We start from the raw sequence: 25475 nt of genomic DNA, 5'->3' as shown, positions 1-25475 counted from the left end.
TATTTTGGTTTATTATGACTTCTGAATATTGATTTTGAAATTTAAAATTTATTTGATATTCTAAAAAAACTCAAATACTCTTAAATTGACATGTGTTATTCAACCAATTTTGCTTATTGAATTATTGTGGGTAGATTGTGGGTACCCATGTCAAACCCTTTTATAACTCTTATTTTAATGGGTTGGAAGATTTTTACTCATTTATTACCCAGTTAACATATAACTACCCTTTTATAACCCATACCCTTTATACAATGGACGGGTATGGGTGGGTAAATGGGTATGTGTGAAAATTGCCACCTTTAAAGCCCGCACGGATTTGGTTTAATGGTTTAAGTTTCAGCCATCTGGGCGCCAAAGGTCATGGGTTCGAACCCACGCCTACGCCTTTTCTTAATATGGAGTGGTTGAGGTTGGTTGCTGATCATTATAGTCCGGATTTACCAGGTATGTGGGCTTGCGGGCGGTCCATATCCTGGGGTTTGACAATGATATTGAATTTCGGCTCGGTAGAGTGAGTCCTTGTCCCAAAAAAAACTAAACACTCATTTGGCATTATGATTTGTTTTACCCTTTGAACTTTAAATTATACGATAATTTTCTATCACATCAGCTCCAATATGTATAAAATAAGCCAAACATTATTTAACATCTCATTTGAGGGGGTATAATGAGTCAAACCGCCAAATTCATAGTGTTTTTTTATAAAACTATAAATTTAATTTTTTACAACTTAAATTTTTAAATTCTAAAAATATTGAATAATTATATCGTGGCTTACACTATTAAATATATTTTATACTATTAAATATTAATTCAACTACTAATTCACTCATTCTACTACTTTAATCATTCTAGTAAAAATAAAAACAAATATATTCATTTAAAATTTAATAGTAATTAATAAGTAAAATATATAAATATATATGCATGTTCATGTTGTATATTTATACTTTATATAAATCTTAATGAAATTTTTACTTTAATTGTTTAAAATTTAAATTTGCACTGACTGATTTTTATTTTTCAATTAATAAACTAAATATATAGGTTTTGAAAAGAGTTAACTATTTTATGATCATTTCAATTAGTAAAATGTTTATTAATATTTTTATTTGATAAATAAGAAAGTCGTAATCTTCTTATTTTGTTGATTGTTTTTTTGAATTGCTAAACACCGCCAGTTTTTACTTAACACAGCTCATACACATTACCTTTTTACCCTTTTTATTTTTTGAATAGAAAACTAAATCATAAACAAAAACCTAAATCCTCTCAACTCATTCAACCATATTCAAACTCATATTCTACAGCAATATCGGATTTCGAACGAGATGAAAATCGACAACTCCTGGTAAGTTTTTTTAAAAAATTTTGAAATAAATTTTTTTTATTCAGTTTTAGAGGGAACGTCTCCATTTCACGTCCACTCCGGAGGAGAGGATGCTGGAAAACGGCGTCCCCTCCGGTGGGAGAACCACGTCCCCTCTCCCACGTCCACTTCTGAGGAGGAGACGTGGTTCGTCTTCTCTTCAGGAGGGGACGTGGGAGATCCCCGTCTCCTCCTGAGGAGGGGACGAACACGTCTGGCGTTCTCTCCGGACGTCTGGTTTTCCGGCTGCGACTGAAAAGTCGCAGCCGGAAATTATTTTAATTATTTTAAAAAAAATTATAAAATTAATAATTATTTTATTTTATTTTAAAAAAATTATAAAATAAATAATTATTTTAAATAAGTTAAATGATTTTAGGAATTTATTCGATATAATATATATTATATATTATTTCTATAACTTATATTTAAATTTTTATAATTGCAGGGCGGAAAACGTAGAGGGAAGTCGTTTTTGCCCCAGAATTAGGTGGGTCGGGAGCCCGTCACGTTGCTACGCGTAAAATTTCTGTCTCAGCTCGACGAAAGAACCAACCGACGCATACTTCTCCCGATAACAGGCGCATGTCAGTTGATGATCTTAGAGAGTCTGATGATTTTAATAGCTCAGAGGACGAGCCAAGTGAAAAAAATTACATTTCTAAACGGAAGAAGGGTGCAGGTGGTCGGTTCGTTGGCGACTCGTCATCAGGTAAATATAATTAAATGATTTTAATTAATTTAATAATGTTGTTAAAAAAATCACTGAAATTATTAAAAATAAGAAAATTATTATTTTAACATTTTTTTTTAAAAAATAATTTACGGCTGCGAGTCGCAGCCGGAAATATCCCCTTGAAGGGGGACAGTCCCCCTTCAAGGGGACGTCCGGCGTCCGCACCGGATTTCGGCGTCCCCTCCTCCGAAAGGGACTCTGGAAGGGACATGGCGATTCACGTCCCCTCCGGAGGAGGGGACGTCGGACGCCGGCGTCCCCTCCTCCGGAGGGGACGTGAATTGGGGTCGTCCCCCCCTAAAATAACATAAAAAAATTAAAAAAAATTATTTTTTACCTCGGAAAACAGGAAAAATTTGTTTCTGAATGTCGATACTCGTTATCCGACGAATTGTACTCGTTGTCCGTCATTTAAATCGACTTTTTACGTATTTGTTCGAATGTGTTCGAATGAGTTGAGAGAACTTTTTTTAGAAAATTTTGTTAGAATGGTAGAAATATCTTTTGCATAGGCGATGTTAAGTAAAATGAGCGGCGAATAGTAAAACCCTTGTTTTCAATAAAAGAGTTTAAAAAAGTTTGTAGACTAATACATATATTATTATTATTACTTTTTTTCAGAAAAAGGTGAGGTTCATGGACCACACACCACACCCTCTTCTATTTACATCGGCCATGATGTAATTAATACTGAAAATTCAACGTCAACGACGTAGTTTTAGTGTTTTATCCATGTTAATTTAGCTAAGCAGTAATGACTTGGTCCATAAAAAATTTAAAACACAACTAATTTATTTTTTTTTTTAACGGAGATATATTATTGAAGGATCATTCAAAGTACAATACAAAATAAGAAACACAAAACTTAACTAAGGGAGGATACAACGTTTAACCTGCTGCACCCAATTATGCGCTTCTATGTTTTGTTGTCGAGGTACTGATTGGGAGACAATATTATCGAAGGAATTTTGAAGATGCCAGATATCTGCACAAACACCTTGAAGACTTGCTATGGAGCATTTTTGAGATTTGATGATAGTGGTAATTTGGAGAGCATCACCTTCGAAGATTGTATTTTTCCAACCTTTTGAAATTGCCCAATTCATTGCTTCTCGAAGAGCCAACATTTCCAAAATTCCCGGGTCCCAAATAAATCTGTATGCTGCCGAGAACTTACCTTTCAAGCACATATGTTCATCTTTAGACACAATTCCTACAAAACCTCTTTTCTTTTGTGCATCGACAGCAGCATCATAATTTAGCTTTATAAATTCTGTCGGAATTCCTTGGATATTTGTGATGTGAATGTGATTGCTTGATCTACAAGGATGAGGAATCAGTGATTTTTCCATGGACTGCTGGAATTCTTCTGCGTCCCTTAAAATACTGTGGATTGTGTCCTCAGGTGTGGGTATATCATCTTTGAAAATGAGGTTGTTCCTGGCTTTCCAGATGTGCCACAAAGAAAAGCCAAAGATAGTTATGGCTTTGTTAGCAGGGTCGAGATCTTTAAGCTGCATTGTAATTTTCTTCCATTGGGTTGCAAAATTTGATGAAATGTCAGCAGTTGATCGATAATGGAGTGGTCCTTTAAACCATATTTGTTTAGCAAATGGGCAAGTAAATAGGAGGTGGGTTAATGTTTCACGTTCAGTGCAGTAAGAGCATTCTGGGGGAAGAAGAAGTCGTTGATGGAGTGCAGCTCCCGTTGGCAAACCATCATGTATGCATCGCCAAATGAATATCTTGATTTTATTTGGTAATGATAACTCCCATATGTATTTCCAGTCCTGTTTGGATAATTGGGGTATCAGCGAAGTATATTCTCTGAATCCGTTATTGAGAGCAATATGATATCCAGACTTGACTGTATATTCTCCGTCAGGTTTGTAGTGCCAAATCAGTCTATCTTCATGAGGCCAGTAAGGTAATGGTAGAGCAAGAATTCTGTCAGCATCTTCTTTCACAAATGTGTTCAAGATTAATGCTGAATTCCAATCCCGTGTGACTGGATTAATTAACTCCGATATCCTTCCTGAGAGCGGTGTCTGTAGAAATAAGGGTTTTGGAAGAAAGGGGTAAGACCCCGGTATCCAGGGATCCCGAAAGTATTGGAGTGATGATCCACTGTTAATTTGCCAGCGCAATCCTTTCATAAGGAGATCTCTACCCCAAAGCAAACTTCTCCATCCCCATGATGGCCGTCCAGACAATCTGCCCTCGAGTATTGTAGAAGAAGGAAAATACTTGCTTTGATAGACTTTGTAAAGCAAAGAGTTAGGATTTTTCATAATTCTCCAGAATTGTTTACCCAAAAGGGCTTGATTGAATGCTTGCAAATCCTTAAACCCTAGACCCCCTTCCCATTTTCTGTGGCTCATCTTACTCCAAGCTATCCAGCATATTTTCTTTTCAGATTCTTTCTGACCCCACCAGAATTGCCTAACTAGGTGGTGAATACGATGGCAAAGAGACTGTGGAAGTCTGAAACACATCATGCCATAAATTGGGATAGCCATTGCAACTGCTTTAATCATAATTTCCTTCCCTGCTGAGGATAAAAAATTTTCTTTCCATCCGGCTAATTTTGAAGCAATAGCAGAGATGATGTGTGAGAAGGTCTGATTTTTGGATCTCAAAATCTGATACGGAAGGCCCAAGTACTTTTCCTGAATTGCATTTTGCGGAATGCCTAACATCTCAGTATATAGCTGCCTTTGGTACTCATCTACATTTGCGCTGTAGAAAACTGAAGATTTTTTGTAATTGATACACTGACCACTTTGTTGGGCATATGTATTGAGGATAAGCTGGATGTTTAAGATTGCAGGAAGGGTGGTCTTGGAGAAGATTATGGTATCATCCGCAAAAAGCAAATGGGTGATTGTTGGACATCTGTAATTGAGTTTAATGCCTTGGAGGGATTTATCTAGGATTGCTGAACTGATTATCTGAGTCAAGCCTTCAGAACATAGGACATATATCAAAGGAGACATTGGATCTCCTTGTCTTATGCCCCGAGTTGGTTTAAAGAAACCGTGGGAGGATCCATTAATTCGGACTGAGTACGTTACAGATGTAATACACTTCATGATCCATTTAATAAAGATGGGGTGGAAACCCCAAGCAGTAAGAATAGAATGAATGTATGGCCACTCCAGCCGGTCATAGGCTTTGCTGATATCTAATTTTAGAGCCATGAAATGGGTGTTTCCTGAAGGTCGGGTTTTCAAATAGTGAATCAGTTCATGGGCCAGTAGGACATTGTCCGAAATGGACCACCCTTTTGTAAAAGCATTTTGATTTTGGGAAGTTAAGACAGGTACAATGTTTTGAAGTCTGGATGTAAGGATTTTAGATATTATCTTGTAAAAGACTGAACAAAGGCTTATGGGTCGAAAATCGGAGACTATGAGAGGTTTAGGGATTTTAGGGATTAGGGCAATGATTGTATGGTTTAAGCTAGTCAATATGTGACCCCCTTGGAAGAAGTTTTGAATCGATAGTATAATGTCATTTTGGATGAGATACCAGAAATTTTGGTAGAACAAGGAGGTAAACCCGTCACTCCCTGGGGCTTTGGAAGGATTAATGGAGAAGGTAGCATTTGAAATTTCCTGGATTGAAACTGGTCTACATAATGCCAAATTCATATCGAAATTGACTCTAGTTGGGACTGGATTGTTTACCTGTGTTTGCGAACTTTGAAATGTGGAGGTAAATTGATCCTTGAAATGCTCCAGTATTAGTTGTCGAATCATGTGAGGCTGTGTGGTCCAATTTCCATGGGGATCAGTTAAACCAAGAATAGTATTCTTCCTCCTACGATGCATGGTGCTGGCATGGAAGTATTTTGTGTTTTGATCCCCCTGTTGTAGCCAAGTCTGCCTTGATTGTCTCCAAAAGTCATCCTCCTGTTTGCGTGCCTCATATAGTTGCTGCTCCAGTTGTCTGATATATGGCCAATGAATATACACTGGTGGTTGGGATTTCGCACTTTGTAATTGTTGCGTTAGCTGTTGAATTTTGGTTTTTGCGTTTGTTTTGGAGTCACTATTCCACTTGACAAGAGAATGACGGACATTTTTTAATTTTTGGTAAAGCTGATACATTGGAGAGCCATTGGAGTTGAAATTCCATGCTTCTTCAATGATCTGGTGAATTTGTGGATGCTTGAGCCAATGTTTATCAAAATGAAACATGCCTTTTGGGCGAGGTATAGTGGTATCCGTTGTAAACAGAAGGGCACAATGATCTGATCCAATCACATCTAAATGCTGGACTTGTGCATGAATATGGTGCTGTAACCAGTTTGGGCTAGCAAAAACACGATCAATTCTCTCTTGGATAAGGTATGGATGTGCTCTACGGTTGCTCCAAGTATAATCAGAACCCAAATAGCTTAAACTATGCATATTCATATTGAAAATAAAGGTTTGAAAAATTACATGCTGGTTTGGATCAAAGGGCAGACCTCCTAACTTATCTGTTTGATCTAAGACATCATTAAAGTCCCCCACAAAAACAAAAGACTGACAAAGCCGATTCTTTAAGCTAGCTAGACATTGAAATTGCCCATCCCGCACTGATTGTTTGGTGTTTAGATGGCAACTAACTAAATCAAAACAAACATCAAATTGATCTATGATTGACATAGCTACAAAATAAGTATCATATTGATGAATTTGAACCTGTATATCCAGATTCCAAAATAGGGCCATGCCTCCCGAGTTTCCTTGAGGCTCGATCACAAAATGTTTCTGGAACTTTAAGGCCTTTGTCAGTGAAAGGGTTTTATCCAACTTGTTTTTTGTTTCAACTAAAATGACCATATCTGGATTGGCAGTTTTGCACATAGTCTTTAGTTGCTGGATTGTCAGGGGATTCCCCAACCCCTGACAATTCCAGAAAATCAGCTTCATGGATCCTTTGGAGACCCATTAGGGGTGGTCTCCTCATCCCAGAAGAAGCTGTCTGTGTTGAAGGGTTCTTCCAATTCTTCAATAATAACTGGCAGTTGACCTGCAGAGTTGAAAAAGTCTGGCAAGGTATAGTTGGTTTCTGCTGCTGTGTGCATTGTTTTGCTGATTTTAAGATGATCTTGTTCATGATGTGTGACCCAATCAATCTTTCGCTTACCCTCTACTACCTGCATTGCCATGGAATCAGACTGGTAAAGAGTAGAAGCTTCATGACGAACAATTCGAGTCCATGTGGTCTGGGTCTTTACAGCAGAAGAGGAAGATTCCTGACAATATTTGTTTCTCAGTGCCATGCCAAGTATGGGATTCGTGTTGTAATCATCAATGCAGGCTTCTTGGAAGAGAGTGAGGATTTCCTCTTGATAAGCTGCATTGCAGTCCGTTGAACCATTGGCACAGTGTGGATTATTGCGATATAAGAGATCCAAACATACTTCAATCTGTTCTATCTCAGCCAGCATAATGTGTGGGCCTCCATTTAGAAATTTGGCTTTCAAATGTGGGCTTAGAATATGAATGAGATGCTGGGGGAGAAAAACAGGTTTTGGGCTTCTAGTTGGGCCATATTGTTTAGGGGGTGGGTTCTGCAGGATAGGATGTGTAGCGGGAACAGTTGTATATATTGGGTTAATGATAATGCCTTTAGAGAAGTCAAGGAGTGCTTTGGTAAGTAAGGCAGGTGAAGGAGCTGTGGTATTAATGCCAGGTGTTTTGGATTGTGCAGTAAATTGGAAAGATGGTTCTTGGATAGCGGGGTACTTACCTTTTGTCGGGGCACGTGTACCCTCAAATGCTGTAGAATCATCTGACAGTAAGATTTGTGGCGGCTTAACCATCATAGTGCTTTCCACTACCTCGTCATTTGAAATGGTAGTTGTGCATGGATACTGTGGCATGCATGGCAGAGGGGTTGTGACAGCCGGATTGGTGTTGGTGTTCTGCTCAGCCGGAAAATGTAGCGGAACTTGACGGCAGTGCTGCGGCCGGCGAGTGTCTGCCTGGAAATGGGCATCATAGTCACTCTTATTTCGGACCAAAGAGCTATGTAGCAGTGGTGCAGCTCCTAGAAATGGCCCATAAGGGAGAGGTTGCCCAGGTTGCATGTAGATGCGTTGAGCTTCATTATCCAGCCGGTACCTGCAAGCACGAATCATATGACCCATACGGCCACAATAAAAACAAGTATCTGGGAAACCTTCATACTTGAAATCAACCCAGACCGCAGCAGGAGTATTAGGGTTAGTCATGATGCCCTTTGCAAATGGTTTATTAGCTAGAATCTCCACCTTAAGACGCAAGAATTGCTGTCTCCAGATAGGGTTAGTTGCATCAATATCAACTTCCAGTAGCCTGTGGAACATAGCCCCTAATTTGGTAGCATTCATTGCTGTAATTTGATTCCTAGGGAGGCCATGAATCTGGACCCAGAAGATGGTGGTTCTAAATTGAATATGGTTGATGTTTTTATGAGTTGGCCATTCTTTAATAACCATATGCTGGTGCAGGATATTCCATGGCCGTTGCGCGAGTACTTTATCATAGTCGGTCTTGTTCTCGAAGGCGAATGAAAATAAGCTGAAGGAGACCCGTTCCACCAATAGACCTGCTGTAGGTTTCCATTCCTGTTGAACCCATTGTTGAACTTCAGGAGCTTCAAAGGTCTTCTTTGTGAGGATGCGCCCTAATTCGCACTTTTTGATTTCAATTCCACCCTCAAAATCAAATTGGACTCTTTTCCACACAAAAAGTTAAAAATGAATGACTTATTTTAACTTTTTTTAAAATGGAGAAGAGATCAATTTAGTACTTGAGCAGTGGCGGAGCCACATAGAAAGTAAGAGGGGCATTTGCCCCTCTTATTCTTTCAAAAAGGCAGATTTTCTAAGTAATTTTTAAAAAAATTATCATGTTATTTAGACAATTACTACATATTGACCCCCTTAATTTTAACAAATTTTCAAATTTTGTATATTATATAAAAACAATTCTATTTTACCCCCCTTAATTTTGATTTCTGGTTACGCCACTGTACTTGAGGGTGGAATTGAAAACCAAAGGTGTGAATCAGGATGCAGCTGACAAAATCGCAACGTCAGGGTGCATCTGAAAAGGGGCTAAAAGGTGGGTTATTTGTGTGATTAAACCTAAAAAAACAAATGTTCCTAAGTCGCACCAATACTTAAATAAGCACTTGGCTAAATATATCGCTCGTTTTTTTTTAAACTTGGCCTAAAATGATCTTATCATTTAAAAATGATATCTAGCGTTATTTAAAAAATGATGAAATAAACTTTTTTGTTATTGATTTTTTTAGGCAAATCTTTTGAAAAAACCTTCACCTTTTAGCCTCAATTCATTTGCACCCTCACGTTGTAAAATCACCAATTTTATCCAAATTATGACCCTTCGTTTTCAATTGCACCCTAACCTAAAAAAATTGACACCATGGCAGTCATGTCAGCTAATTTTGCTTAATCATCAACTGACATGTCATTTAAAAAATTAAAATAATAATTAATTTTTTATTTAAAACTATATGGACTTTTTTTTACACTTTTTAAAACTATAGGAATTTTGTTTTGCATTTTTCCTCTAACTTTAATTAACCAAACAAATAACCCTAATTCATACAACATCCAACCCGCCGCCAGCCATTTTCTTCTTCTCCTTTTCACAACCATCTTCGCCTGCAACAATCCATCATCACCATGCATCTTTCGTTCGCACCACCACCTATGAGCGCTGTTCGAGCACGGCAAATTTTCTTCTGTGGATAAAATTTTGTGGATAAGTGTTCGAGCAGACCTTTCGTTTCTTTGATTTTTTTCTCCGATGAAAGATAGGATTGGAAGCGTGGCGACTTGGCATGAGATTGAAGATGTAGTGGCTGATGGGATTTTTTAATATGATCAATTCTTTTTGTGTTCTTGCAGATGTGGTGTTTACCACTGTCATTTTTTTCTTTGTTTTGTAATCTTTGAGTTTAAGATTTTAGTTTTAGGTGGTTGCAGGTGCTGGGTTCGGCTGAAGGTAAAGGAAGATTAAGATTGGGTTAGTTTATTAGGTTAATCAGGTTTTTGTTTTGAAATCAGGTTAATTAGGTTTAATTAGGTTTAATTGATTAGGTTTAATTAGGATTAGGTTTTAATTAAAGTTAATTATGATTAATTAAGGTAAGTGTGATTATTTAAGATTAACTAATAACATAATGTAAAAAGAGCAAAAGAGTTCCTTAAGTTTAAATAAAAATTTAATTATTATTTTTAATTTTTTAAATAATATGTCAGCCGATGAATAAGCAAGGGCTATAGGGTAATTACAATGAATTTGCTGACATGGCTTTCTATGTGTCAAAAAAGCGTGTGCCAATTTCGGTTAGGGTGCAATTGAAAACAAAAGGTTATAATTTGGATAAAATTGGTGATTTTACAATGTGATGGTGCAAATAAATTGGGGCTAAAAGGTGGAGGTTTTTTCAGAGGATTATCCATTTTTATAATGTCAAGTTCCGAGTTGAAATAGACCATTTGAATTTTAATTGAATAAAATGTCATGTGTATGTTATGCGTTGCGATATCAGCAGAGATAATAGCAAAAAGAAAACATTTGTTAATAAAATGTATATTTAATAACGTGAATACCATTTGAAAGCAAAAATAATTATTAAAGTTTTAGGTTAAAAACCGAGTCTAACATAAAAAAATAAAATTATAAATTGGACCTAACTAAGTATGTTAAAGAGTTTACAAATTCAGTGTTGGTTAATACCTTCCACAGATTCATGCTAGATGTGCAATTTAGAAAGAGAGTTAGAATAAGAGAAAATTTATGTGCTTTAGATGAGTTTACAAATTCAATGTTGGCTATACCCTCCAAAAATTCATGCCTAGATGTACATTTTAGAAAGAGAAAGTTAGAATAAGAGAAAATTTATGTGCTAAAGGATTAAGAGGCGGCGATCTTTGGGCCTCCACCGAAAAATCATCATTTTTCCACATTTACTCGAGTGTGTTGATTTTTGATTCGATCAAAACTATTTAGGATTTGTTCGATTTTATATTCAAGTTTTTTGATTAGTCCGGATGTGATTTTGTTGGATTGATGAAGATTTCGAGCTGATTTTGTGTATACATGTTGAATTCTTTTGAAAAATCAGGTTGATGGCTAGATCTGATTAAAAGTGCTGTAAAATTTTACCTTTTTAAATTTGTAAGGCGACGTGTGATTAAGGTGTACATGTTTTAACATAAGAGTCTCCTTATTCTATGTCTACTCGTCCGAAATTTTCTGAATTCTTTCAATTATAACCCCTTCAATTTGAGCTAGTACTATGTTATGTCCTTATTTTAAAACATATAACAAATCGATCCATGCCGGAGTGTATAGTTGGTTATCATGAATCAATAGAAGATCAAGGATAGATAAAACAAAATACAGAATCAAAGACATACTGAAATAAAAATAAAACAATAATGATACTTAGGTAATTTATAAAAGAAAAAAAAAGCATATTCTTCCATGTTTTTGTATTTCTTGCTTACAAATTCATAAGGCATAATACAATTTCATGAACTTACTTTATTAGACCAGCTCAATATACATGTTGACTGACTGCTAATTTTTAAAGTTTGAAATGAAGCAGAGCAGAAGTTCCATCAAGGCCTTTAGCATTAAAGTGAGCAGCATATTCTTTAACTGTAGTTTCTCTGTATTTCGGAGGATTATCTTCCGATAATAGCTCCTTGATCGGTCCATAAAGTTTTGGCACAGACAATAAAGCTGTGCTGAAAAAGCATGCCACCGATACTCTTGCTTCTTCTTCACAGTTCGCCAACACTCTATGCTCACTGCTCTTAAATTTGTCATTTGATATGAGCTGTAAAGACAAATAACATGTTAGAAAATCAAAACATGCCCAAATTTTATCCGAATCAAACCAAAAACCAATTGCACACAAGCTAGGTAGCACATACACGGACACAGGAAACAGAACACCCAAAATATTAAAGTTTCCGATGTCAAAAATGAAGTTTCGTGTGTGAAAAGTTAAGTGTTCGAAACGATTCTAAAACAGGACACACGTTGATTGAATGAAGTGTCTGTGCTACCTAACACACGAGTAGCTAAAGGAGCTTGCCTGTAGAAGATCTCCGATGTTAACCACTATGGCACCAGGCATGGGAGGAACATCAATCCAGTGATTCTGATGGAGGACTTGTAAGCCGCCGATATGATCTTGAAGAAGCAGAGTGAGGAAGTCATTATCGGCATGCTGGGTTGTGCCTAAGGTTAGTTCCGGCTCAGGGCACGGTGGGTAGTAATGGGTCAAAACAAGAAGACCTTTGTCACACTCCATTTCTTTCAAGTGGTTAGGTTTTAAACCTAAAGCTTCTGATAATAATTCAAACATTAAATTTCCCAAGTTCATCATTTCCTTGGAGTACTCCATCAATATATCTCTGCAATTTTTGTTTCGGAGTATCAGATTGATAACTTAAAAATCAAATTAAATTGAGTCCGAATTATCTATAGCGCATACCTGCAAGTTTCTGGAATCTCTTCAGGTTTTGGAGGATGAGGAACCATCTGAATAGCCAACGTATCTCTCCAATTAGCTGCTGGTGAACTATACAAATCAAAATTGCTGTAATAAACTACCTTTTCAGTTAAAACGCGAGAATAGTATCCTTTTTTCAGCTTGGAATCTTGCTCGTGAAATCGATGAACTCCATTTTTCATCTCCTCAAGAACATTGATAGGAATCCCATGATTAACAACTTGGAAAAATCCCCAAGTTTCTGATGCGTCTCGTACTTTTTCGATAATCTCCTTGCGCGAATCTGCACTATTTTCGACACCTTGGAGATCTATGATAGGAAAACTGAAATTTGTATTAGTATCAGAAATATTGTGCAAGGCATTCGGAGGTTGATGGAAAATTCGAGGGATTTTGGTAATTCCGGCATCGACGAGTCCTTTAACACCGGCTTTGGTATCATCGAAAGCTTTTAGTTCACTTGATCGACAATATTCAGGCTCAAATGTGGATTTCATTTTCTTTGATCTTGAAGGAAACAGTACGAAAGGGGAGAGCTACAGAAAAAGTTATGCTACATATAAATGTTCCAAAATAGTCAGTAAGCAGTCTTGTTATGCGGAATTAATTTTATTTTTTAAATTTATTTAGCTAACTGTGGTTCACAGTTGTATTTTATTCTCTTTTATTTGCCACTATTTTCTTAGTTTTGCCATTATTTTTACTAGTGATCTTAACCGTGAACATAGAGAAAACAAGAGGAAAATTACACCCTATGCTATATCAATAACACGCTACCACTGTTGTTGTCTTCACGCCGCTTGCAAGCTCTCCATGCCGCCACCGCTCACATAACATTCATCTTTTTCAATTTGGATTTGAAATATCAGATTTTAAATTTCAGGTCTGATATTTTCAGATCTAATTTTTTTTTTAAAAATCGTATATAATTTTTATAAAATACGAATTATATACAAAATTAATGAATTGTTCATATTATTTGGATTATATACGGAATTTGTACTAAATATTTGTATTTGTATTTTTGTATACAAAGAGATAGTATTTTTATAAATAATTTTAAAAAGATATTATTTTTTATAAAGAAAACTTTTATCTAATATTTTTATAATATTTTTTATTTTTTCGGTATTTGTGTAACCCCCGCCCCCCTCCCAAAAAAAAGGTCAGGCCGATCCTTAAAATTGCGACTCATATATAAATAACGCACTTCCAACTATTTTGATCATATAAAAATAGTACTCTTTATATTTTGATAAATTAAAGAAGTTATTGTATAAAATGAATAAGTTTAGAGAGTGAGATGATCCAATTTGTTCTTAATTGATTTTAGAATAGAAAATATTGCTCTTAATTGATCTAAAAATTGAAAAAAAATATCATCAGTCGATTGAAATTATTGAAAATGAATTATTTAATCTCAAATTATAAATTCAAGGACATAATTGATCATATACTCAAAAAAGAAAATAAAAAGAGTCGTTTCGAAGTTGGCTAACAATCGGAAATATATGATTTTGTAATTATTCAATTTTGGCATGGCATCTATAACTGCTTTTGTAATTACTCAATCTATCAAACAATTGAGTTTTAAATTGCTACCAAAAACCTAAACTTCAATAAATCCATAATTTCAATTAACTTTTCGTTCCCAAAATGAATTTAAAAGAATTTTATGTAGCTACCACCCGTGTTTTATAAACTGAATCGGAGGCAAAATCAATTCTCGGTTTAATCGATTTAATGGCCTGTTCAATCGGTTAAATATATTAAAAAATAAAAAAAATATCAGTTTGCCGGTTTTTTACCGATTCACCGGTCCATCCCTGACTTTTTACTAATTCGATCTGGTTTGATCCGATCTAACCCAGTCTAACCCGGTTTAACAGTGAATTTTGGGTTTTTAGCATTTTAAATCGGACCACAGTCTGGTTCGACTAGCTAATCCGGTCTGGTTTTTAAAACACTATCTACCACTCTCCATGAAAGTTTATGGTAGCAAAATGATCCAGGACTGGGCACTGTGCACCATACATTTGACGAATTTAGCCACAGTCATAGTTCGTGAACCTACGGTTTTGATTCAAAATTTCCCGTCTATAATTGTTAATTTAATGGAACCAGCTCAAAACTGTCTAAGGGGCGGTTCTTAGCCGGCTCTGAACCAACCGGTTTTAATAGGCATTACTAGTTCCGGTCTATTCAAAAAAAAAATTACAGTCAATTACTTTTATTTAAACTAAATTAAAATGAGACAAACACAATTTTATAAAAATAAAAATAAAGATTAAAAATCGACACACTTTATATCACATTTTTAGCAGATGTGACATAAAATTACAAGCACATGAGATGAACAAGATAGCTTTTTTTTAATTAAAATTTTCAATTTCAAAATCAAATCTGCCAATTCCAATTCAAAATCAACATTTATGGTTCAGAAAATTGAAATCAGCTTTGAATCGGTTGGCTCCAGGATCGGGCCAATTTTGACCCGATTCAGATTTTGACTAACTTTGGATCGAGTCCGAACCAAAACCAGAATGTGGCCAGGCTTAGACGAACAAAAAAGAGCAATACTACAAAGTATAAACAACTATTAGTTCTTGGCCTGATGAGATGAGATGAGAGTCATTGGTTCCTTTAAATTCCATTATTACTCATAAGATTACTAATAAGTTCTGCATATTACAAGTTTTCAGAGCTTTAAATAAAGCAGAGAAGAATTTCCATCAAGCCCTCTAGCATTACAGCGTTCAGAAAATTCTTTGATCGAGGTTCCTCTGTATTTAGGAGGATTATCTTCCGATAAGAGCTCATTAATCGGTCCATAAAGTCTTGATGCAGCCAATAAATCTGTACTGAAGAAGCATGCCACCGATACTCTTGCTTCTTCTTCACGGTTCGCCAGCACCCTATGATCAATGCTTTTAAACTTGTCGTTCGATACGAGCTGAAGCATCAAGTAAACCAAACTTTAGCCGGTGTAAAATTCAAAAGCAAAATGTAATTTTAGTTCTATCTCCTTGGAAGACTATTTCCTTTTTAAAATTCAGTTAGAAGGGCTTGCCTGTAGAAGATCTCCAATGTTAACCACTAGCGCACCGGGTGTGGGAGGAACATCAATCCAGCGATTTTGATGGAGGACTTGTAAGCCGCCGATATGATCTTGAAGAAGCAGAGTGAGGAAGTCACCATCCGCGTGCTTGCTTGTGCCGAAGGTTAATTCGGGCTCAGGGCACGGTGGATAATAATGGCACAAAACAAAAAGACCTTTGTCACAATCCATTTCTTTCAAGTGGTCTGGTTTCAGACCAAGAGCTTCTGATAACAATTGCAACAATAAATTCCCCAATTTCATTATTTCCTTGAAATACTCCATCACTATATCTCTGCAGATTTTTTGTCGTCAGGAAATCAGAATTATAAATTAGCTAGGAACATGTAATTGTAAATCTGTAGCACATATATACCTGCAAACTGCTGGAATGTCTTCAGGTTGTGGAAGATGAGGAGCCATTTGGATAGCCAACGTATCTCTCCAATTAGCTGCTGGTGCTGTATACAAATCAAAATTGCTATTAAAAACAACTTTTTTAGTCGTATCGCGAGTATAATATCCCTTTTTCAGATTTGTATCTTGCTCGTGAAATCGACGAACTCCATCCTTCATCTCCTCAAGAACATTGATAGGAATCCCATGATTAACAACTTGGAAAAATCCCCAACTTTCCGACGCATTTCGTACCTTTTCGATAATCTCCTTGTGTGAAATTGGATTATTTTCGAAGCCTTGGAGATCTATGATTGGAAAGCTGAACTGGGTAGCAGTATCCTTGGGAGCATGTGAAATGTTTTCTAAAGCATTCGGAGGTTGATGGAAAATTCGAGGGATTTTGGCAATTCCAGCATCGACCAGTCCTTTAACACCAGATTTTGTATCATCAAAAGCTTTTAATTCACTTGATCGACAGTACTCAGCATCAATTGTACAATTCATTTTCTTTGTTCTAGATTGAAACCGTACTGAAGGAGAGAGCTACAGAAAAAGTTATGTTTAGAGATAACATATAAATTCTTAGGGAAACCACATCTATATAAAGTGTGACCACCCCATAATGAATTAATATGATTTATTTATAAATAATATGGTTTTTATTAATGATAATGACTAATAACTATAAAAAGTCTTTAATTAAATAATCAATTAGCTGGTGTCCAAGTTTCTATATATATAAAAAAACTGTCTCCAAGTTTCTACATCTAAAATAAACTTGGTGTCCAAGTTTGTCGGTTCAACTTTAAGGAAAACAATTATTTTGACAACAAATTCTGATACTATACTATATTTTTATAACGTGATGTGCAAGTTTTATGGTTCATTTCCATTTGTAAAGCTTTTGAACATGAGTTGCAGTAGACAAACTAGCATAGTTCTTTGATTATATGCATGTCCACAATGCCGCTATAAAAAAAAAGGTTGCCTTTGTTTAGAAAAATAATTTTCGATTTGGAGCTTGCGAGCTTGATTGATTTATCATCAATTATGATTATTTTCCCTATAGTTTGCTCCTCAAACTATGTTTTCTAGCTACGCTGCTGATTGATGCTATAGATTATTTATGCAAAAAAGTTGGATTTGGTTGGTTGAGTTGAGCATGCCATTGTATTAGAACTACAGAAGAATTTTTTTATATATATAATTATAAAAAGAGAGCGTTTGAGTGAGAAATTTAACACACTCAACAGTTTGTGCCCTAATGCTTATAGCATTTAAGCTATAGCTCGTTGGTTACTAGAGGAGGATGACTTTGCTACCTAGAAAAAATCCATACTGCTAAAACTTATAAAATTAGTGAAACAAAAAAATGCAGATAAATCACTCTCCATAAAAGCTTATGGCTGCAGAAACGTCCACGATTGAGCACTGTGCACCACAGACTTGACCATAGGTTTGATTATTCAGAAATATATTATTCTTTTCTATATTTTAAAATTTTAAAATCGTCAATGTTTTTTCTAAAAAAAGGATAGTTTCGATTGTATCAATTTTTTTAAATTGTAGTTTTTCCGCTTAGAAGAGTTTAAATATATCCTTGATATTTACTTTTTAAAATATTAAAATACTAAAATCTTATTTGGATTACGTATCAAATATGAAAAAAATGTACTCATATAATTAATATATAAAAAAAATAAAATTAACTATAGTTTGATTAGACTTGCTAGCTTATCGTATCTAGTATGTTGATCAAATTCAACTTGATAATTATTTAATCTCGACTCGATTAATACCAAATAAATTTCAAGTACTTCAAATTTATTTCGAATAGCTCAAGTTAACTCGTGTGACTCGGTCACATCCCAAAAGTTTGCTATATCTTGCTTACAAATTCATGAGGTAAAATACCATTTCAACAAACTTCATTCTGTACATAAATTACCAATTTTATAAGCCTAGTCCAGTATACAAGCTGATGAGATAGCTAGTTTTCAGAGCTTGAAATGAAGCAGAGCAGAAGTTCCATCAAGGCCTTTAGCATTAAAGTGGTCAGCAAATTCTTTGACGGTAGTTTCTCTGTATTTAGGAGGATTGTTTTCCGATAATAACTCTTTAATAGGCCCGTAACGTCTCGATACAGACAATAGAGCTGTGGTAAAGAAGCACGCCACCGATACTCTCGCTTCTTTTTCGCAGTTGGCCAGCACTCTATGCTCACTGCTTTTAAACTTGTCATTTGATATGAGCTGAAAAGCATCGAGTAAATCTAAGTTTAGGCAAATCTACAAAACTAAGTTACAAGGAGAATACCGAATTGACAGAAAAATCAAACTATTTCAATTCGAAAATGATCGGTTTTGTTAGAGGAGCTTGCCTGTAGAAGATCTCCATTGTTAACCACTATGGCACCGGGCACGGGAGGAACATCAATCCAGTGATTTTGGTGGAGAACTTGTAAACCGCCGATATGATCTTGGAGGAGCAGAGTGAGGAAGTCATTATCGGCATGCTTGCTTGTGCCGATGGTTAATTCGGGCTGAGGACACGGTGGATAGTAATGGCTCAAAACAAGAATACCTTTCTCACAATCCATTTCTTTCAGGTGGTTAGGTTTTAAACCAAGAGCTTCTGATAATAATTCAAACACTAAATTTCCCAATTTCATTATTTCCTTGGAGTACTCCATCAATATATCTCTGCAATTTTTTTGTCAGGAAATCAGATTAATATTGATAATAAAAATAAATTTACAGGGAATCTGTAGTTTATACCTGCAGGCTGCCGGAATCTCTTCAGTATTTGGAGGATTAGGAACCATTTGTACAGCCAACGTGTCTCTCCAATTAGCTGCTGGTGCTCTATACAAATCGAAATTGCTGTTATAGAGTACCTTTTTAGTTAAATCGCGAGAGTAATATCGTTTTTTCAGCTCGGAATCTTGCTCGTGAAATCGATGAACTCCATTCTTCATCTCCTCAAGAACATTGATAGGAATCCCATGATTAACAACTTGGAAAAATCCCCAATTTTCTGACGCGTTCCGTACCTTTTCGATAATCTCCTTGCGCAAATCTGCACTATTTTCGACACCTTGAAAATCAATGATAGGAAATTTGAACTTTGTATTAGTATTATTAGGAGCATGAGAAATATTATGTAAAACATTCGTAGGTTGATGGAAAATTCGAGGGATTTTGGTAATTCCGGCATCGACGAGTCCTTTAACACCAGATTTTGTATCATCAAAAGCTTTTAATTCACTTGCTCTACAATATTCAGGCTCAACTTTGGAATTCATTTTCTTTCTTCAGCGAAGAATTAGCAGAAAAAGTGAGAGACTACAGAAAAAGTAATGCCTTAATAAATACTCGGCAGTAATTATGCCTTAATTAATATCCTGTCCATTAGTTTCATTTTTTCCTTTTCCGTCTCATTTACGTCAATGGGCTCAAATCAAATGGTAGGATATTAAAGTTATTAATTCCTCTCTTTTTTTATATTATTTTTAATTATCCAATCACACTTTTTTTTCATAAATAATTATTCAATATAACGGTTGTTTCACGTCTCTCGTACAAGAAATCAATGAAACATTTGCAATTTTAAGATATTTTATGATAAAAGATAAAAAATGGTTGAATATTTAAATATTACAAATACTCATTAGCTTATTATAAGAATGACATGAGACAACCGTTACATGAAATAATCGGGTAATTAATCCTGAAGATCACTGAACTTTCGAATTTTTTTATTTTAGTCACTAAACTATTTTTTTTTCATTTTGATCACTGAACTTTCATTTTTTTTCATTCTAGTATTTTCAGGCCAAAAATGCTTAGGTGGCAGCCGGAATTAAATTTTTTTAACCTGAAAACTTGCCATATATGCAATATTTGATCCAAAAAGTCATTTTCAAAGTGAAATTATGTACATGTGATAAATTTTCAAGGTAAAACTTGTAAAATCCGGTTGTCACATGTCAACTTCCGGTTGCCACCTAAGCATTTTTGGCCTGAAATACTAAAATGAAAAAAAATGAAAGTTCAGTGATCAAAATGAAAAAAAAATAGTTTAATGACTGAAATGAAAAAAATCGAAAGTTCAATGATCTTCAGGATTAATTACCCTGAAATAATCACTCTTTTTTTTGGTTGTCCATCCGATTTTCAGAGCTTCGCCCTGACTAATCCGGATCCGACCCACGTCGCACACCTGGCAATGGCATGATGGGTGTGCCAGCTGGAATTTCTGCATTCACAAAACTCGAATCTGAAATCTTACTTAAGCGATATCAAATCGCTTAGCACGTGGACCAACCTTCGTTGGTTGTAAATAATCACTCTTTTTAGTCATCTTTATTTGTTAACCACCTTCTCGTTTCATTTTAAAAAAGTATTATTTCAATTACGTACAAATTAAAAACTAAATTAACTTTTGTATATTGATATTCTATCCTCATTAGTTATTCTAAAATTTATAGGTAATAATTACTAAAAGAGTCTAGTACAGTTTCAAACTATGTTGAAAATAATTTTTAAAATGGCAGTATATTTTATAAATTAAGATATGAGAGTGGTTTGTATACATTTTTCTACTTAAAATAAAGGTTTGCTTTATCTATTGATTTTTAAAATGTAATTGTAAATAAACAGATTGATAATTGAAAACTTATATTATAAGTATGGTTATAAAAATACCTATTTTCAGCTAAATATTTGTAAAATACGCTCTAATTTTATTATTTTTTTGCAAAAAATACTCTTTTGGTAGATCATTGGTATATTATTGATAGATGGCGTATTTTAAAAAAAAAAGTATTTTTACAACATCAAAAAATTAAAACGTATTTTTATAAAAAAATTCAAAAAAAAGTGCAGAGTTTAATTTTCCCTAAAAAGTTTAGTAGTCCTTTTTAATCTCTTACAAACTGATTGCTTATAACTAAAGATTTTATGGTCATTAAGTAATTAAATTTAAATATTTATTTAATTATAAAAATAAATACAATTGGAATTAATAATAAGAAGAAGAAATTAATGAATTTTACTTGAGTTAGAAAAGTAAAATTTATTAAGGCACCGTTTGAATTGAAAAAAATTAGATGCATAAATACAACGATCGATATGATAAAGAGTGCTGGAAATTTATAAATTTTTAAAAGTCATTGTTCTCTATATCTTTTTCATTTGATTTTTCACCTAGGAGATATGATTTAATTTCTTATACATGAAATATTGTAATAATATTTAAAAATTATCTATATAAATTTATTGACTTTAAATTCATTCGAAACAATAAAAACTCTAAATTAATAAACATCACATTTTATAAATTATGGATTTAATTAAATTCATAAATTTAGAATTCTTGGAGTTCAGAAAATCTATAAATTTATAAGACTATTAATATAAATTATAAATTGTTTTTAATTTAAATAAATGATAAAAAAAAGAAATTTATATTTAGAAAGTACTACAAAATATAATATGAGGTATTATAAAAGAGAAAAATAGATTTTAAAATGGAACGGAAAACATATTTTAAAAATAAGACACAATATTAAAAATACCTCATCTTATTAATTTTTTTTCCGTTTATGGTTCAAACATTTAAAACTTTTGTTTTAGCCTTTTTTTTTCGATTTCAATTATAGTCATGTTCAAATTATAGCGGAAAAGAGTTCAAATATATTTTTCATATTGTTAATATCGAAAATTTTAAATATCGACATATTTGAAGATTTTTCTACTTCTAAATGACAATAATAAAAGCAGAAAAGTGATAAATAAGCTGAAATTGACGATTTTAAAAGTTTTAACCAAAATAAAAAAATAGTCAAGAAGATGCATTGTTTTTCTATAATAAAGACTATGATCTATCGTTATCTTCAATAATACTCTCAGCACAATACAAACATGAACGTAGAGGGAAAAAAAAAGAGACGTTTTGAAATTAGTAGATTTTTCTACCCAAAAAAATTAGTGGCTTAAAATTGAAAATTTATGTTTTTATTGGCATGGCATCCACAACTGCATTCGTAATTACTTAATTTTCAATTCAGAAAATGAGTTTAAAATCATTTTGTGTCGCTATCACTCTCCATAAAAGTTTGTGGCTGTAAAATTGTCCAGGATTTAGCATCGTGCACCACATATTTGACGAACCAAGCCCTGACCACCATTTAAATTTATGGAACCATTCCGGGACGGCCCAAGGGACGGTTCCACTTGTAGGTAACCGGCCAATTTCGGTTACAGTTTTAATTATGGCGAATTTGAAATAAAAAAATTAAATTCAGAAAATTAAATTTAAATTAATTTCAATTTTAATATAGATATTTCTAAGACAAATTAAATTAACAACTTTTATATCGCATCTATTATATGTGTCCCGTTAAATTGTGACAAATGTCCTTATTTATGACTTTTGTTTAGTTTAACTACAAGGTGTCCTAACTGAGTTTTAAATTATGGAGTGGCATTTTTAAACTTATTCCATATTCATACTAATGTCTACTCGAGTCGGATAATTTTCTTACGGAAGACGAAAGACTAGCCTCAAATCTTAAACGGCTACGCACATGAGAATATGCTTGTAGAAGAACTCCAATGTTAGCCACTAGCGCACAGGGCGTGCGAGGAACATCAATCCAGTGAATTTTACGGACAACTTGTAAGTCGCCGATATGATCTTGAAGAAGCAGAGATAGAAAGCACCATTCGCTTAATTGCAGGTTAATTCCTGGCCAGGGCACGGTGGATAGTAAATAGTAATGGCACAAAATGAAAAGCTTCTGCTAACAATTCCAACAATCAGTTTCCCAATTTCATTATATCCTTGAAAGTTGAAACACTCCATCACTATATCTCTGCACATTATTATTATTATTTTCAGAATACCAGATTTATAAATTAGCAGATAGAAAAGTTCAAACTCGTGACAATATATAATGGATTTGGATCGAACCATAACCAAGATGACTAGAAGAACTAGTCATTGGTTGACCTCTTAGCTTCACAAACTCATTATATTAGCAATGTGGGATATTTTATCAAAAATACTGTTGACACGAAGATCAAATATTATAAGACTGCTAACCAGTTTTACATGTTGATTGGATTGCAAGTTCTCAGAGCTTGAAGTGAAGCAGAGAAGAAATTCCGTTAAGGCCATTAGCATTACGGTGTTCAGAAAATTCTTTGACCGTAGTTTCTCTGTATTTAGGAGGATTATCTTCCGATAATAGCTCCTTAATAGGTCCGTAACGTCTTGGTGCAGACAATAAATCTGTACTAAAGAAACATGCCACCGATACTCTTGCTCCTTCTTCTCGGTTCGCCAGCACCCTATGCTCAACGCTTTTAAACTTGTCATTTGATACGAGCTGAAAATCAGCAAGTAAATCCAAGTTTAGCTAAAATTACAATAAAGTTGAAAATCAAAATGTAACGCGATTTCTATTTCAAAAAGTATCATTTTATAAACCAAAATTGACTACGCATTGCTAGTTAGAAGAGCTTGCCTGCAGAAGATCTCCAATGTTAACCACTATCGCACCGGGCATGGGAGGAACATTAATCCAGTTATCTTGATGGAGCACTTGTAAGCCGCCGATATGATTTTGGAGGAGCAGAGTGAGGAAGTCATTATCGGTATGCTTGCTCGTGCCTAAGGTTAATTCCGGCTGAGGGCACGGTGGATAGTAATGGCACAAAACAAGAAGACCTTTGTCACAATCCATTTCTTTCAAGTGGTTAGGTTTCAAACCAAGAGCTTCTGATAACAATTCAAACAATAACTTCCCCAATTTCATTATTTCTTTGGAGTACTCCATCAATATATCTCTGCAATTATACTATCAGGAGTTTTATAAATTCAAACTCAAAATAAATTAATTGCGAATCTATAGCGCATATATACCTGCAAGTTTGTGGAATCTCTTCAGGTTTTGGAGGATGAGGAGCCATTTGGATAGCCAATGTATCTTTCCAATTAGCTGCTGGTGATCTATACAAATAAAAATTGCTAACATAATCTACCTTTTTAGTCGAATCGCGAGTATAATATCCCTTTTTCACCTGAGTATCTTGCTCGTGAAATCGATGAACTCCATTCTTCATCTCCTCAAGAACATGGATAGGAATCCCATGATTAACAACTTGGAAAAATCCCCAGTTTTCTGACGCGTCCCGAACTTTTTCCACAATCTCCTTGCGCGAATCTGCACTATTTTGCAAACCTTGAAGATCTATGGTAGGAAAACTGAAATTGTTATCAGTATGGGAAATATTATGTAAAAGATGAGGAGGTTGATGGAAAATTCGAGGGATTTTGGTAATTCCAGCATCGACGAGTCCTTTAACACCAGCTTTTGAATCATCGAAAGCTTTTAATTCACTTGATCGACAATATTCAGGCTCACTTGTGCAATTCATCTTCTTTCTTCAACAAAGAAACAGTAGAAAAAGTGAGAGGCGTTAAGTAGGGCTTTTCTGATGCTGAGTTCATTTTATATTTTCCAGCATACTTTCTTATTTTTTATCATCCCATTGTGGCTTACACTTTTTTTCCCTCTTTTTCATCATTCTTTTCCATTTTTGCCTTTATTTACTAGGCTAATCGCTTAAAAATACCTTTATCTTTTCGATTTTTTTTGTTTATGGTGACATTTTTTAAATCTTCAATTTTAACTCATTTTTTAACTTTTATCTTCAAAAAAAAAACTTTCATTTTGAATTGTAGCTAATTGTTCAAATTGAAGCGGAAAAATTCAAATCAACCTCATATTATTATTTAAAATTTATTATAATAAAAATACAAATTAAAATAATAAAATAATATGAACAAGTATTTAAATTTTTCTTCCACTTTAATATGAACAAATGGCTACAATTGAAGTGAAAATTGAAAAATTAGCTAAAATTGAAGATTTTAAAAGATATGGACATAAACGAAAAAAAAAATTAAAGATGGTGCATTTTTAGGTGATTAAGTCTATTTACTATTATAGGAACAAAAATGACGTAATACAATCGAACAAAGGATCAATCTGTCCCCTGAACTTGGCATTTGAAGCTTTTGGTTAAACAGACCCGTAATTATGTCAAAGTGCATCAAATCAGCCTCTCCCTTCGAGAGTGAAACACACTCTCTGGTTTTGAATAGTAAAAAAATTAAAATAGTGTCTAGAATTTTTCCATTTTCTAAATTAACGCTTAATAATTTTAAAATTTTATTTTTCTCCTTATATCTTAAAATTTAGAAAATCAAATCATTTTTTAAACAAAAATTAAGGTCTTTTTAAAAAAAAATTACATTCCATG

At 34.3% G+C, this 25475-nt stretch overlaps 5 protein-coding genes and 1 long non-coding RNA gene across 6 annotated transcripts; 1 reads left to right on the top strand and 5 right to left on the bottom strand.

The window, feature by feature from the left end:
* Nucleotides 1-1034: 1034 nt before the first annotated feature.
* On the top strand, nt 1035-10654 carry LOC126667425 (uncharacterized). The gene is made up of 3 exons (XR_007638186.2): nt 1035-1354; nt 1821-2084; nt 2730-10654. It is a non-coding gene; the product is annotated as an uncharacterized LOC126667425 (long non-coding RNA).
* Nucleotides 10655-11586: 932 nt separating this feature from the next.
* LOC126667419 (1-aminocyclopropane-1-carboxylate oxidase homolog 1-like) lies at nt 11587-13218 on the bottom strand. The gene is made up of 3 exons (XM_050360389.2): nt 12630-13218; nt 12228-12549; nt 11587-11966 (listed from the first exon to the last, which is right to left on the bottom strand). The coding sequence occupies exons 1-3, from the start codon at nt 13142-13144 to the stop codon at nt 11712-11714; spliced, it is 1092 nt and encodes a 363-aa protein (XP_050216346.1). The 5' UTR covers nt 13145-13218; the 3' UTR covers nt 11587-11711.
* Nucleotides 13219-15281: 2063 nt separating this feature from the next.
* LOC126667417 (1-aminocyclopropane-1-carboxylate oxidase homolog 1-like) lies at nt 15282-16763 on the bottom strand. Its single transcript, XM_050360385.2, has 3 exons — nt 16121-16763; nt 15718-16039; nt 15282-15600 (listed from the first exon to the last, which is right to left on the bottom strand). The coding sequence occupies exons 1-3, from the start codon at nt 16645-16647 to the stop codon at nt 15346-15348; spliced, it is 1104 nt and encodes a 367-aa protein (XP_050216342.1). The 5' UTR covers nt 16648-16763; the 3' UTR covers nt 15282-15345.
* Nucleotides 16764-17935: 1172 nt separating this feature from the next.
* LOC126667418 (1-aminocyclopropane-1-carboxylate oxidase homolog 3-like) lies at nt 17936-19516 on the bottom strand. The gene is made up of 3 exons (XM_050360388.2): nt 18921-19516; nt 18524-18845; nt 17936-18395 (listed from the first exon to the last, which is right to left on the bottom strand). The coding sequence occupies exons 1-3, from the start codon at nt 19445-19447 to the stop codon at nt 18141-18143; spliced, it is 1104 nt and encodes a 367-aa protein (XP_050216345.1). The 5' UTR covers nt 19448-19516; the 3' UTR covers nt 17936-18140.
* Nucleotides 19517-22657: 3141 nt separating this feature from the next.
* On the bottom strand, nt 22658-23028 carry LOC130015087 (1-aminocyclopropane-1-carboxylate oxidase homolog 3-like). Its single transcript, XM_056104609.1, has 2 exons — nt 22884-23028; nt 22658-22842 (listed from the first exon to the last, which is right to left on the bottom strand). The coding sequence occupies exons 1-2, from the start codon at nt 23026-23028 to the stop codon at nt 22658-22660; spliced, it is 330 nt and encodes a 109-aa protein (XP_055960584.1).
* A 49-nt stretch (nt 23029-23077) lies between these two features.
* Nucleotides 23078-24722, bottom strand: LOC130014501 (1-aminocyclopropane-1-carboxylate oxidase homolog 1-like). Its single transcript, XM_050360387.2, has 3 exons — nt 24073-24722; nt 23675-23996; nt 23078-23536 (listed from the first exon to the last, which is right to left on the bottom strand). The coding sequence occupies exons 1-3, from the start codon at nt 24585-24587 to the stop codon at nt 23282-23284; spliced, it is 1092 nt and encodes a 363-aa protein (XP_050216344.1). The 5' UTR covers nt 24588-24722; the 3' UTR covers nt 23078-23281.
* Between the last annotated feature and the right edge of the window lie 753 nt (nt 24723-25475).

Source organism: Mercurialis annua, linkage group LG2 (genome assembly GCF_937616625.2).
Source record: "Mercurialis annua linkage group LG2, ddMerAnnu1.2, whole genome shotgun sequence".
Taxonomy (NCBI): domain Eukaryota; kingdom Viridiplantae; phylum Streptophyta; class Magnoliopsida; order Malpighiales; family Euphorbiaceae; genus Mercurialis; species Mercurialis annua.
The sequence above is the reverse complement of the archived record's forward strand: the minus strand, read 5'-3'. Positions and strand labels throughout refer to the sequence as shown.